At 46.1% G+C, this 13223-nt stretch overlaps 1 protein-coding gene across 2 annotated transcripts in view; it reads right to left on the bottom strand.

Annotated features, from left to right (window-relative positions):
- Positions 1 to 10837: 10837 nt before the first annotated feature.
- Positions 10838 to 13223, bottom strand: part of LOC115355653 (ninjurin-2-like) — a 40021-nt gene continuing 37635 nt past the window's right edge. Inside the window, exon 4 of one of the 2 annotated variants that reach the window (XM_030046511.1) lies at positions 10838 to 12013. In XM_030046511.1, coding sequence (XP_029902371.1) covers positions 11850 to 12013 — 164 coding nt within the window. In that variant the 3' untranslated portion in view covers positions 10838 to 11849. The remainder of the gene's footprint in view (positions 12014 to 13223) is intronic. The other variant, XM_030046514.1, reaches the window with a different exon arrangement.

Raw genomic sequence — 13223 nt, 5'->3', positions numbered from 1 at the left:
CATTTATCACATGAGGTAGATTTTACCTGCAGAGATGTTTACTTCGTCTTCTGTTCCCTCTTCCTGCGCAACAGGAACTGAAAAGGCTTTTCCCTTTAGGACACTAATGCTAAGTTTCATTTCTTGTGAAAGATACACTACTCCCCATGTCCCTCCCTTCCCTTTCCTCCTCCCGATTTTTATTCTTCTCCTCCCTAACAACAACAACAACAACAAAAAAAAAAAAAAAAAAAACTTCACTACTAATAGAACCCCTCAAGTTTCCGCCTAACCATATATATATATATATATATATATATATATATATATATATATATGTAAGGTAGTGACTGAGTCACGTCAGAAGGTGTCGCTGTTGACCGTTATATGCCCTTGATAAACTAGAAATTCGCTGTGGTTTGTCCTTTACAGGACACCGTAGTTTGATTTTTGCTTTAGTTTGTCCCTTACAGGACACCGTAGTTTAAGTTTCGTTTTCCGGCGGTCGCCATTTTCTTTTTATGTTTATTTCCCGCTGTGTGAAGGTAAGCACAGTAAAACGGCTCCCAGTATCAACCTAAAATATTTGGATTTATAACACGGCCACATAGTTAATTTGTGGAGATATATATTCTAAATGTGTTTTTATGTTTATTTCCCGCTGTGTGAAGTGCGAAGAATGTGCTGTGCCATTGGTTTGGTGAAAATAAAATAAAGGGACTCAGCCGCAATCCGAACTCCCTGTGTGTGCGCGCCGTGCTTCTCCTCCCCGCACTACACCCCCCACAAAGTAACATCAAAACACAACGCAGAGTCCAGGGTGTTAGGGGGGCCCCAGCAAAAGCGGCACGGCCGACGAGACGCACACACCACCGGGTTACATCTTTGGTGCCGTGACCCGGATTGTGGCGCTTCGAGACCCAAGAGAGTGTGAGGCTGAGGACAAAACCCTCCCCTCAGCTACGTTGTATTAAACTGTGTCGTTAACTGAGTATGCAGTGTGTTGAACTGAGTGACTTTTGCCTTTGCAGTAGTTACCAGAATATTCGCCTTCCTCAACATATCCTTTGAAACCTGAGGTGTGTTTTGTTTTGTTGTGTTTTCATGCAAGGACTTTTCATGGTATCCTGAAAAAAAAAAAAAAAAAAAAAAAAAAAAAAAACTGAACTCTTCCTTGAATGGTAAATGAGAGTATTTTGTGTGAAACCTTTCCATAAGAGTAATCTGTGAATAACATTAAGCCAGTTTTGGTGGGTTTATCTCATTTGTGTTATTTGTGTGAAATAGAGCTTTGTACTGGACATTTGAGTTTAAAATAAGGTTAATGTGAGTTTTGGTTATGAGAAGATAGCTGTGCCACATTTCACTTTGTTTTTTTTTTGTTGTACAGTTGTACTTACCCACAAGCATACGCTAAGTAACACACACACTCATTCTACTCTGCCGCCTAAGTTAGGGACAGAGACATTAAAAGAACAGTTAAGATGTTGAGTGACTATACAGACCCTCCAAAGAAGATGGAAACTCACCTTTTGATTGAGGAGGCAACGACTTGCACCAACACTGTGAACCAACAGCTATCAGTGAGGCCAAAGCAAACCACGCCGTTCACCAGGTACGCTGACCCGCAGCTGCAGTACCACACTCCAGCCCGTCAGGCCGGTGGGCAGCCCATGGACTCAGGACTGGCCTCACAGCTCACCCCCTCACCCCCAATGCTGTTACCCTATACTGATCTCCACGCTGCTCCAGCTCATGTGTCTACTACGCGAGGCTCTGGAACCCCAATGCAGGTACCTCCATTCTGCTTTGACACCAGCCCAGCCACGCGACCCAGCACCCAGGCGATCAGATCAGATCACAGGTCACCAAGTGCAACCTTCCAAGTGCTTCAACCGACAGTGCAGGCGACTGCGGCCCCTGCCTTCCTACCACAAGACAGCGTGCATGAACCCACAGCCACCCTGCCACCACACCCCCCCCCATGTCCCGTCTTCCCAGAGAAACGGACAATACAGCAGCCCCTCATGAACCAACCAGTCCCCTCCCCTTATCCCATGCAGGTCACTCTGCCTAGCTCACAGGTCTACACCAGCTATGCCTATTCCACACCTGCAATCCAAGTTCCCATGCCAAGTTTCCTAACACCACAGCCAATGAACATTATGAATAACCCCCCTGCAGCTGAGCAGACCACCCAAACTTCAGAGTATGGACAGACCCCTCAGTTGCATACGTCACAAGCAGCTGTCCCCTCCTCCCAGGCTCCCCTGCACTCATCTGCCACCGGTGCATGGGGCCCCAGTGTAATCACACCCACCCCCCTGAATATGACTCATGCAGCTTCTGACCCCACAGTTCCTCCTCACGGCCCCGCTCCAGTACATCCATCAAGGCCTGTTTCAGACCCTCAAGCCAGCATGTACCCCAATACATTTCCCCAACTCACCCCCCTCCCTCCATACTACACCCAGCAAGTGCAAGCACCATTAAATGCCCCAGTCAGAGCCGTACCCAACCCAAGCCTCCCACCAGCTGCCTATGGCGGTTTCTTACAGACTCATCAGGTGAAGAATGTCCAAGTTTTTACGGGTAATGCGGATAGCAAGATGCTTGTGGAGGACTGGATTCGTGACATGCAGTACCTCCTGGAGGCGATAGAGCTCCCCATTCACCTCCGCTTTTCCACTGTTGTGCGTCACCTGAGCGGTGAAGCCAGAAAGCTGGTTTTGAACTTGCCCCCCCCGGACCAAACCCCTGAAAAAGCATTTGAAGAACTGAGGGCAGAGTACGGTGACACTCAAGGCTCTTTGGACCCCCTAGCCGACTTCTATGAGCGTAGCCAGAGATCGGGGGAGTCTGCTTGCTCATATGCTATAGCATTAGAGGCAACATTGCGAGCTGTGGAAGAAAGCCAACGAGGCGGCAAGCCTTTCCCTGACCGTGACAGTAAGCTCACCCGGCAGTTCTTAAGAGGACTTAGTGATGAGGAAGTGTATGCAAGGATTTCACCCATGAAGCCCCGGCTCCTGAGCTTCCGGGAGCTGCAAGCTGAACTCAGAAATCTATCTAAAGAAACAAATAAGTTCCAGTCACAACACAGGCCAAAGAAAACTTATGCTCAGGTCCATGTTACATCAGAGAGTAGTACAAATGTGAAGACAGAAAAGACAAAACACACGTCAGAGTGGTCAGAGCTAACAGAACTGGTCAAGAAATTAGCGCTTAGCCAAGAGGAACAGATGGCCAAATTGACTCACCTTGAATCAAGAATTGCTGCTCCATCCTCAGTCCCCCCACCAAGAGTCCAGCCACCCCCTGGAGCTACAACTCAGACCTCAAGTGTTACATGCCACCGGTGTGGCAAACAAGGACATATAGCCCGTGTTTGCAGAGCAGTGTTCCCAGATCCCAAACAGGCATGGGCTCACAGACCTCAGCCCTTGGCCCCCACAGAGGAAAACACACCCCGCTCAGCTCGACCTTTAAACGGCTAGAGCCCATGGTAATCGGGGCTACCATGGGTGAGCTGCAAGACCCCCTGCTGCGAGAGAGCAAAACTGGTGATGGAAGAGAGGACACTCCCTTAGTGGGCCCCAGGAACGAGGGTGAGGTAGAGGTTAATGGAATGAAGTGCAGGGCTCTCATTGACTCTGGCTCTCAGATAACAAGTATTACCCACAAATACTGGCGCAACCACCCTGCCCTGCAGGAACAAAAGCTACAGCCGTCAAAAATACCCATAGAAGGTGCAGCAGGTCAGAGTGTACCCTATTATGGTGTCCTGCGCATTAACCTGAAAGTGTTGGGCAAAGAGTTCATGAGTGTGCCAGCTTTTGTTGTTCCTGATTCAGAGTATCGCTCCTCTGTCCCTCTACTCGTGGGAACTAACGTCCTCCGTGCCTCCAGAAGCCACCTCCAAGCAACCTATGGTCAGCAGTTCCTTCACCATATCAAGGAGAGACATCCAGAGTGGTACCCCGCTGTGGTGGAAATTGGGAGCACCGAGCAAAGTGGAACGGATGACATGGTGGGCCCTGTTGTGTACACTGGCCGCAAAATACACATTCCTGTGGGAAAAGAGATGGATTTAATGTGTAGGGTCAAAGCTGGTCCACAAAGGAAGACATACACAGCCCTGATTGAAAGTCAATCCTCTCTGCGGCTCCCCCAAGACCTCCTAGTAGCCAAAGTGCTTGCTGATGTTAAGAAAGGTTACGCCCCTGTCAGAGTGATGAACCTGTCCCAGCATGCTATTACTATTAGGCCACACACGCATCTGGCCAATGCCTTTCTGGTGGAGGGTGTGGTGGACTTTTCAGAGAAAAAGCGGGGCGAATGTCATGATGGTGAAAACAAAGAGCCGTGCCTGAGTCTTGACCATGTAGTGACAAGTTGCGGGGTGGACCTAAGTGAAGCAGTGGTGGAGAATGAGCACCAGCGCTCCCTCCTTAAAGAGCTTCTGGAGAGGAATGTCAGCGTGTTCTCCCAGCATCCCATGGACTATGGCCACACAAAGACGGTGCAACATGAAATCCCTCTAGTTGACTCCAAGCCGTTTCGGCTCCCATATCGTAAAATCCCCCCTTCACAGTGGCAAGATGTGAGAAAGTTGTTGACAGAGATGGAGGCAGCAGGAGTCATCAGGCCCAGTAAGAGCCCATATGCCTCACCTGTTGTGATTGTGACCAAGAAAGACGGATCACTAAGACTATGTATTGACTACCGGAAGTTAAACTCCTGCAGCACGAGAGACGCCTTCCCACTGCCCAGAATAGAGGAGGCCCTGGAGGCTCTGGGGCAGGCAAAGTATTTCTCTACACTTGACCTCACATCTGGTTATTGGCAGGTGGAGGTGGCAGAGCATGACAAACACAAGACGGCATTCAGCACTCCCATGGGGCTGTTTGAGGCCAACAGAATGCCTTTTGGACTGCAGAATGCTCCCTCCACCTTCCAAAGGCTCATGACCTGCTGCTTTGGGGATCTGAACTTCACCCACCTCCTGATCTATCTGGATGATCTCATCATATTCTCTAAAACCTTTGATGAGCATCTTGAGAGACTGCAGCTGGTGTTCGATCGGCTTCTGGAGCACGGCTTGAAGTTAAAACCCTCCAAATGCCAGCTAGTGAGAAAAGAGGTACAGTATTTGGGTCACTTGGTGTCTGCTGAGGGGATCCGGACAGACCCGGAGAAAATCAGCAGGGTTAAGGACTGGGTGAGGCCCACAAATCGTAAGGAAGTGCTGCAGTTTCTGGGATTCACTGGATATTACAGACGTTATGTGCATGGCTACTCCGTCTTAGCTGCCCCTTTATACCGTCTCACTGCGGGTGACCCCAGAAAGAAGAAGAGAGGGGGAAAGAAAAGCTTGGAGCCTGACCCACCTTTCTTGTGGACTAATGAGTGTGAGGAGGCATTTCAGGCCCTAAAAGAAAAGCTGACGACCGCGCCGGTGCTGGGCTATCCTGATTACAGTTTGCCCTTTGTCCTTCAGACTGATGCCTCTGGAGAGGGGCTTGGTGCCGTCTTGGTTCAGGTTCAGGGCGGAGCAGAGAGGGTCATAGCTTTTGCCAGCAGAGGTTTAAGTCCAGCTGAGACAAGGTATCCTGCACACAAACTCGAGTTCCTTGCGCTGAAGTGGGCGGTGACAGACAAGTTTTATGACCACCTGTATGGGCGTAGATTCTCGGTCCTGACAGACAACAACCCTCTCAAGTATGTGATGTCAACAGCAAAGCTGGATGCTACGGGCCAGCGGTGGGTGTCTCGGCTGTCTGCCTTTGATTTTGATGTCCAGTATCGAAGGGGACAGAGCAACGCGAACGCTGATGCACTCTCCCGTATGCCCAACCAGGAAGTCACACAGGTCCTACATACATGCCCTCAACAGGTGAAGTTCAGTGAGCAGAGGCAGCGCGTGGGACAACCCACCGAGGAATCAGAAAGCTCCTCAGGCCAGAACACCCCTACCTCCAAGGAAATTGTGTCTCAACCCCCTAGACCCAGTGAGCCCTACAGAGATGTTGGAATGGAGTCACTGCCTGCCATGACAAAACAAGAGATCCGTGCGGGGCAGAAGGAGGATCCTGTCATCGGCCCTGTTTTGCACTATAAGAGTCTGAACCAAAAGCCAAGCCGCTGTGAGAGAGTCAGTGGTGGGGGGCAGGTGGGCCTTCTCTTAAAGGAGTGGAGGAGGTTAGTGATAAGGGATGGTATTATGTACCGCCGTATCCGAGACTGTCAAAGGGGAGTAGTGGAGCAGCTTGTACTGCCAGAGAGGCTGCGTGCATCAGTCAAGACTGCTCTTCATGATGACTCAGGGCACTTAGGTTTAGAGAGGACAGTGCAAATGATCAGAGAGAGATTCTACTGGCCACGAATGTTCCAGGAAATCAAGGCCTGGTGTGAGCAGTGTGAGAGGTGCTGCCTCAGGAAGACGCCAACTGCAGGCGTCAGGGCTCCCCTGGTCAGTATTCACAGCCGTGCCCCCATGGAGCTTGTGTGTGTGGATTTTTTGAATCTGGAGAAGTCAAAGGGTGGCATAGAAAATGTGCTAATTGTTACAGACCACTTCTCGCGCTACGCGCAAGCCTATCCCACTAAAGATCAAAAAGCCAGCACAGTGGCGAAGGTGCTGTGGAGAAACTTTTTCTGCAGGTTTGGCTTCCCTGCAAAATTGCACGCCGACCAAGGGCGAAATTTTGAAAGTGCTATTGTGAAGGAGCTGTGTAAGTGTACCGGCATCACTAAGACTCATACAACCCCCTACCACCCCCAGGGCAACGGGACCACTGAGAGGTTTAACCGCACCCTCATGAACATGCTTGGGACGCTAGAGCCTCACTTGAAGCCGCGGTGGCATGAGTATGTGGATGCGATGACGCATGCCTATAACTGCACACGTCATGATTCGACTGGATACACACCATACTACCTGATGTTTGGCAGGCATCCCAGGCTCCCCATCGACCTGGTTTTTGGGCTCCAGACCACTAATGAGCCTTGTGAATATAGTGAGTATGTCCAGACTCTGCGTGACTGTTTGTCACAGGCCTATGCCCAGGCTAATCAGACCTCTCACCAGGCCAAGGGACAACAGAAAAAATATTATGATCAGAAAGCAAAGAGTCCAGTCTTCAGCCCAGGTGATAGAGTCCTTGTTAAAGTGTGTCATGTGGAAGGGCGGCAGAAATTGGGAGACAAGTGGGAGTCTCGGCCATACATTGTGGTGAAAAAGCAGCCCAGCATACCTGTTTATGTGGTGCGATCAGAGAATGGAGACACAGAGAGGGTGGTTCACCGCAACCTCCTTATACAGTGTATGTTTCTTCCTGTGGAGCAGGCTGGCGAGGCGACAATGGAGGAGGTTGAGCCGGACACAATGGAGGACTGGGAGATGGAGGATACAGAGGACATGGGAGAACAGACTGGTGAAGTAGCAAGAGAAGAGGTTGCGTCAGATGCAGCCGAGGAGTGGGAGGTTGACCACTCAGAGGAAATTGTGGAGAGTGCAACAACAGTGACAACAAATGGACAGGATGAACACACAGGGATAGAGGAAGGACAAATGAGTGAAGGAGGAGAGGAAAATGGATCTGCCAGAGGCACCGACTCGTCTTCTGGACCCAGCACTCCGAGGAGGAACTTGCCGAGAAATCGTCGTCCCCCACAGAGACTGTCATATGAGACACGAGTCATGGACTCTGAGGACCAGCAGAAGATAGAAAGGGGATGGAAGTTGTGGCAAAGGGCCAAAGCAAGAAAGGCCGCACGACAAAGTTAATACACTCACTTAGATAGTAGATACACATACACATTTATTATGCCACGTGGTTATGCGTTTCTCAAATGTTTTATTGTGACTGTTCTTATTGTTTGTGTTTACTGAATGGCTCTTGTTTAATTTTTCTGTTGGTTTGATGACTGGGACGCCATCACTTAAAGAAGGGGTGGATGTAAGGTAGTGACTGAGTCACGTCAGAAGGTGTCGCTGTTGACCGTTATATGCCCTTGATAAACTAGAAATTCGCTGTGGTTTGTCCTTTACAGGACACCGTAGTTTGATTTTTGCTTTAGTTTGTCCCTTACAGGACACCGTAGTTTAAGTTTCGTTTTCCGGCGGTCGCCATTTTCTTTTTATGTTTATTTCCCGCTGTGTGAAGGTAAGCACAGTAAAACGGCTCCCAGTATCAACCTAAAATATTTGGATTTATAACACGGCCACATAGTTAATTTGTGGAGATATATATTCTAAATGTGTTTTTATGTTTATTTCCCGCTGTGTGAAGTGCGAAGAATGTGCTGTGCCATTGGTTTGGTGAAAATAAAATAAAGGGACTCAGCCGCAATCCGAACTCCCTGTGTGTGCGCGCCGTGCTTCTCCTCCCCGCACTACACCCCCCACAAAGTAACATCAAAACACAACGCAGAGTCCAGGGTGTTAGGGGGGCCCCAGCAAAAGCGGCACGGCCGACGAGACGCACACACCACCGGGTTACATATATATATATATATATATATATATATATATACAGTACAGGCCAAAAGTTTGGACACACCTTCTCATTCAATGCGTTTTCTTTATTTTCATGACTATTTACATTGTAGATTCTCACTGAAGGCATCAAAACTATGAATGAACACGTGGAGTTATGTACTTAACAAAAAAAGGTGAATTAACTGAAAACATGTTTTATATTCTAGTTTCCTCAAAATAGCCACCCTTTGCTCTGATTACTGCTTTGCACACTCTTGGCATTCTCTCGATGAGCTTCAAGAGGTAGTCACCTGAAATGGTTTTCACTTCACAGGTGTGCCTTATCAGGGTTAATTAGTGGAATTTCTTGCTTTATCAATGGGGTTGGGACCATCAGTTGTGTTGTGCAGAAGTCAGGTTACTACACAGCCGACAGCCCTATTGGACAACTGTTAAAATTCATATTATGGCAAGAACCAATCAGCTAACTAAAGAAAAATGAGTGGCCATCATTACTTTAAGAATGAAGGTCAGTCAGTCCAGAAAATTGAAAAAACTTTAAATGTGTCCCCAAGTGGAGTCGCAAAAACCATCAAGCGCTACAACGAAACTGGCACACATGAGGACCGACCCAGTAAAGGAAGACCAAGAGTCACCTCTGCTTCTGAGGACAAGTTCATCCGAGTCTCCAGCCTCAGAAATCGCAAGTTAACAGCAGCTCAGATCAGAGACCAGATAAATGCCACACAGAGTTCTAGCAGCAGACCCATCTCTAGAACAACTGTTAAGAGGAGACTGTGCGAATCAGGCCTTCATGGTCAAATAGCTGCTAGGAAACCACTGCTAAGGAGAGGCAACAAGCAGAAGAGATTTGTTTGGGCCAAGAAACACAAGGAATGGACATTAGACCAGTGGTAATCTGTGCTTTGGTCTGATGAGTCCAAATTTGAGATCTTTGGTTCCAACCGCCGTGTCTTTGTGAGACGCAGAAAAGGTGAACGGATGGATTCCACATGCCTGGTTCCCACTATGAAGCATGGAGGAGGAGGTGTGATGGTGTGGGGGTGTTTTGCTGGTGACACTGTTGGGGATTTATTCAAAATTGAAGGCACACTGAACCAGCATGGCTACCACAGCATCCTGCAGCGACATGCCATCCCATCCGGTTTGAGTTTAGTTGGACCATCATTTATTTTTCAACAGGACAATGAGCCCAAACACACCTCCAGGCTGTGTAAGGGCTATTTGACCAAGAAGGAGAGTGATGGAGTGCTGCGGCAGATGACCTGGCCTCCACAGTCACCGGACCTGAACCCAATCGAGATGGTTTGGGGTGAGCTGGACCGCAGAGTGAAGGCAAAGGGGCCAACAAGTGCTAAACACCTCTGGGAACTCCTTCAAGACTGTTGGAAAACCATTTCAGGTGACTACCTCTTGAAGCTCATCGAGAGAATGCCAAGAGTGTGCAAAGCAGTAATCAGAGCAAAGGGTGGCTATTTTGAAGAAAGTAGAATATAAAACATGTTTTCAGTTAATTCACCTTTTTTTGTTAAGTACATAACTCCACATGTGTTCATTCATAGTTTTGATTCCTTCAGTGAGAATCTACAATGTAAATAGTCATGAAAATAAAGGAAACGCATTGAATGAGAAGGTGTGTCCAAACTTTTGGCCTGTACTATATATATATATATATATATATATGTGTGTGTGTGTGTGTGTGTGTGTGTGTACATGTGTGTATATATATATATATATATATATATATATATATATATATATATATATATACATAGAATAAAACCTAACAATTTACCTCAACAACTTATGAAAATAGTACACTTAGGGAGGAATCAGTTACAAATGCTTTTTTTTTTTTTCATTTATATCTATGTAAAACAAACATCTTTCAAAGCACTTACACATGCATTTCTCTCGTTTTTGTTTGCTGGTTTTGTTTCGTTCATGTCAGCAGTGAGGGATGCATGCTGCTGTCATGACCTCTCTCAAACACTAGATGGCACCATAACTTCATTAATTCCTATGAGGACCTGCACAGAGAGGCATAGATGGATAGATAGATATACTTTATTGATCCCAACCAGGGAAATTCTGCATCTCCCATCTAGATGATGTTCTGTGTGTGTTTGCTACAGTTTGGGGACAGGGTTGTCTGGCCCACAGCTGCAGCAGCAAGAAAAGAACCAAAGGTCAGACAATCTCCTCAAATAGTTTTATGCTTGAACACAGAAATATTATGTTTTCACAGGCGAACATCCACTCTTTTATGTGGCAAACAGAAGTTAGCAGCGGTGTTATTTGTCTATTTAAGTCTGGATTTGACATGTGCATGCAGAGAGAAAACAGGACCAGATGTGTTGTAAACAGGTTTTATTACAGTGATTTAAATTTGGAAATGTTATGGTGAGGGGCAAGTCCTGTGTAGCTCAACAGTACCAGGCTCAGAGTGTCCAACACTTTGGACAAAAACATACAACAAATACCATAAATTAATATAATACAAACATAAACTGCTGTTTTTACTGAAAACATTACAGGTAACATGACAGTTTTGATAAATTACTCTTTATAAGAATGTGTCATGTGAACTTATCGTGTCCCAGGATGTGTTGAAAATGGCACATTCTTTTTCAGAATACGGGGAAAACATCTTTTTGAATTGTTAATCCCAGCTGTAGCCTAAATTATAATAACACTCTCGACCTCACAGGTTGTCAGTGAGAATGAACAGGTTACCTTGCATTATTTATATTTTAGGGTCAAAGACAACCAAAGGCAATTAGAAAATCTAACAGATAGCAGTTCAGTGGATTACAGGATGATAACTTGATGATGATTTGTTAGCAGCTAGTTACTTTGGTGACTGAAAAAATGTGATAAAAATATACAAATTTAAGACTTAATACTGTCTTTGCATTGACCGTAAATTGAATGGGGGCTCTATTGAAATAGTATCGGGTAGGGTTAGCATCAGATTTTTAGACACTAGTCCTATAAATAAATAATAAAAATTTTATTTGTATTGAGCTTTTCTCAGCACTCAAAGACACTTTACAGTAAAAAGAGATCAAATCACATGAAATAATCGTATTACAGAAAATTATTATTACAGAAAAAAATAAAGTTTATAAAACAAAGAGAGAATTTAACAAGAATGACACAATTAAAGTATATGTATTGTAAGAAGGAATGGTAATTGTTAATATTCAGAATGCACCCCAGAAGGAAAAAAATATATTTTTAATGCAAAAATTGTGTTAAAAAGACTGATGAGCTGATTTGTGTATCTGTATGACATGTCTGTGTGTGTGTGTGTGTGTGTGTGTGTGTGTGTGTGTGTGTATGTGTGTGTGTGTGTGTGTGTGCATCAGTGAATGCGCATCATAAGCCAGGGGAAGTACCCGGTGCGCTGCATGCCGAAGGTGCTGATGAAGAAGTTGAGGACGGTGGTGATGAAGACTATGATGGTCGTCACGTTGTTCAGGTAGTCCAGACGCCTCTGCAGGGTGGAGTTATTCAGGTCCCGACGGCCTGCAGCACACACACACACACACACACACACACACACACACACAATCACATGCACAAAGTAAAGACCTACACTTGGTTGTCACACACTGAGAGACTTTGGCCAGGTTGTACGATTGCCTCTCTTCCTCACTTCTTTTTAAACTGAAGCGTGTTGGCTGTAAGAATGAGCAAAGCCAACAAGAAAAAGATGGTGAAATATATCACTTACACACACAAACACACATATACATCTATACTTTGTAATAACTCTTCCTACTGTTATACACTACTCACAAAAAGTTAGGGATATTCGGCTTTCGGGTGAAATTTCAGGATGAACCTAAAATGCATTCTAACCTTTACAGGTGAACTTAATGTGACCTTCTGTAAACTTTTGAATGCACATGTCCAACTGTACAGTGTTTCAGTAGTTTTTGCACAAGTTGCTGTTCTCTAACAAGGAGTTTAACGGCAAAATTCACATCAGGTGTTTGATGCTCCAGCTCATCGAGGTCGTATCATTAGGGAACGGCTGCTGGAGACTGGGGTACCTCAGATGGAGTGGCCTGCACTTTCTCCAGACCTGCATCCCATAGAAAACCTATGGGATCAGCTGAGTCGCCGTGTAGAGGCTCGGAGCTCTGTACCCCAGAACCTCAATGTCCTGAGGGCCGCCCTTCAAGAAGAGTGGGATGCCATGCCTCAGCAGACAATAAGTCGACTTGTGAACAGCATGAGACGTCGTTGTCAAGCTGCAATTGATGCTCAAGGGCACATGACAAGTTATTGACATTGACATTTTTTGTTGTGGTATATCCACCACTGTTGTTGGCTTTTTTTCAAGAAATTGTTTGAGATGAGGAAATCACCAGTGCATGCTTCTACTTAAATGCCCTACTTTCATGATATAATATCACTGTAGCGTGAACTTTTTATATTTTCCATAAATTTCACCCAAAAGCCAAATATCCTTAACTTTTTGTGAGTAGTGTATTTCAGAGAGCAGTTTTACTTTAGCTGACCGATGAACAACCAACAGATTGAAACTTTGCAAATTTTCTCGCCTTGTCTTTTAACTTTTTTCACACGCTGATTCACCTCTGTGCACAACGAGTCCACCTACAGGTATGAGACCTTCTAAATAAAGTCACCTTGACCGTGACCTTGACAACAACAACACAGCAGGCGTGGCACAGGCTTCTGCTCAGTCACTACACTTTATTCAGCTTTC

This window comes from Myripristis murdjan, chromosome 23 (genome assembly GCF_902150065.1).
Source record: "Myripristis murdjan chromosome 23, fMyrMur1.1, whole genome shotgun sequence".
Taxonomy (NCBI): domain Eukaryota; kingdom Metazoa; phylum Chordata; class Actinopteri; order Holocentriformes; family Holocentridae; genus Myripristis; species Myripristis murdjan.
Note: the sequence above shows the minus strand (reverse complement) of the source record. Positions and strands in the feature narration are given on the sequence as shown.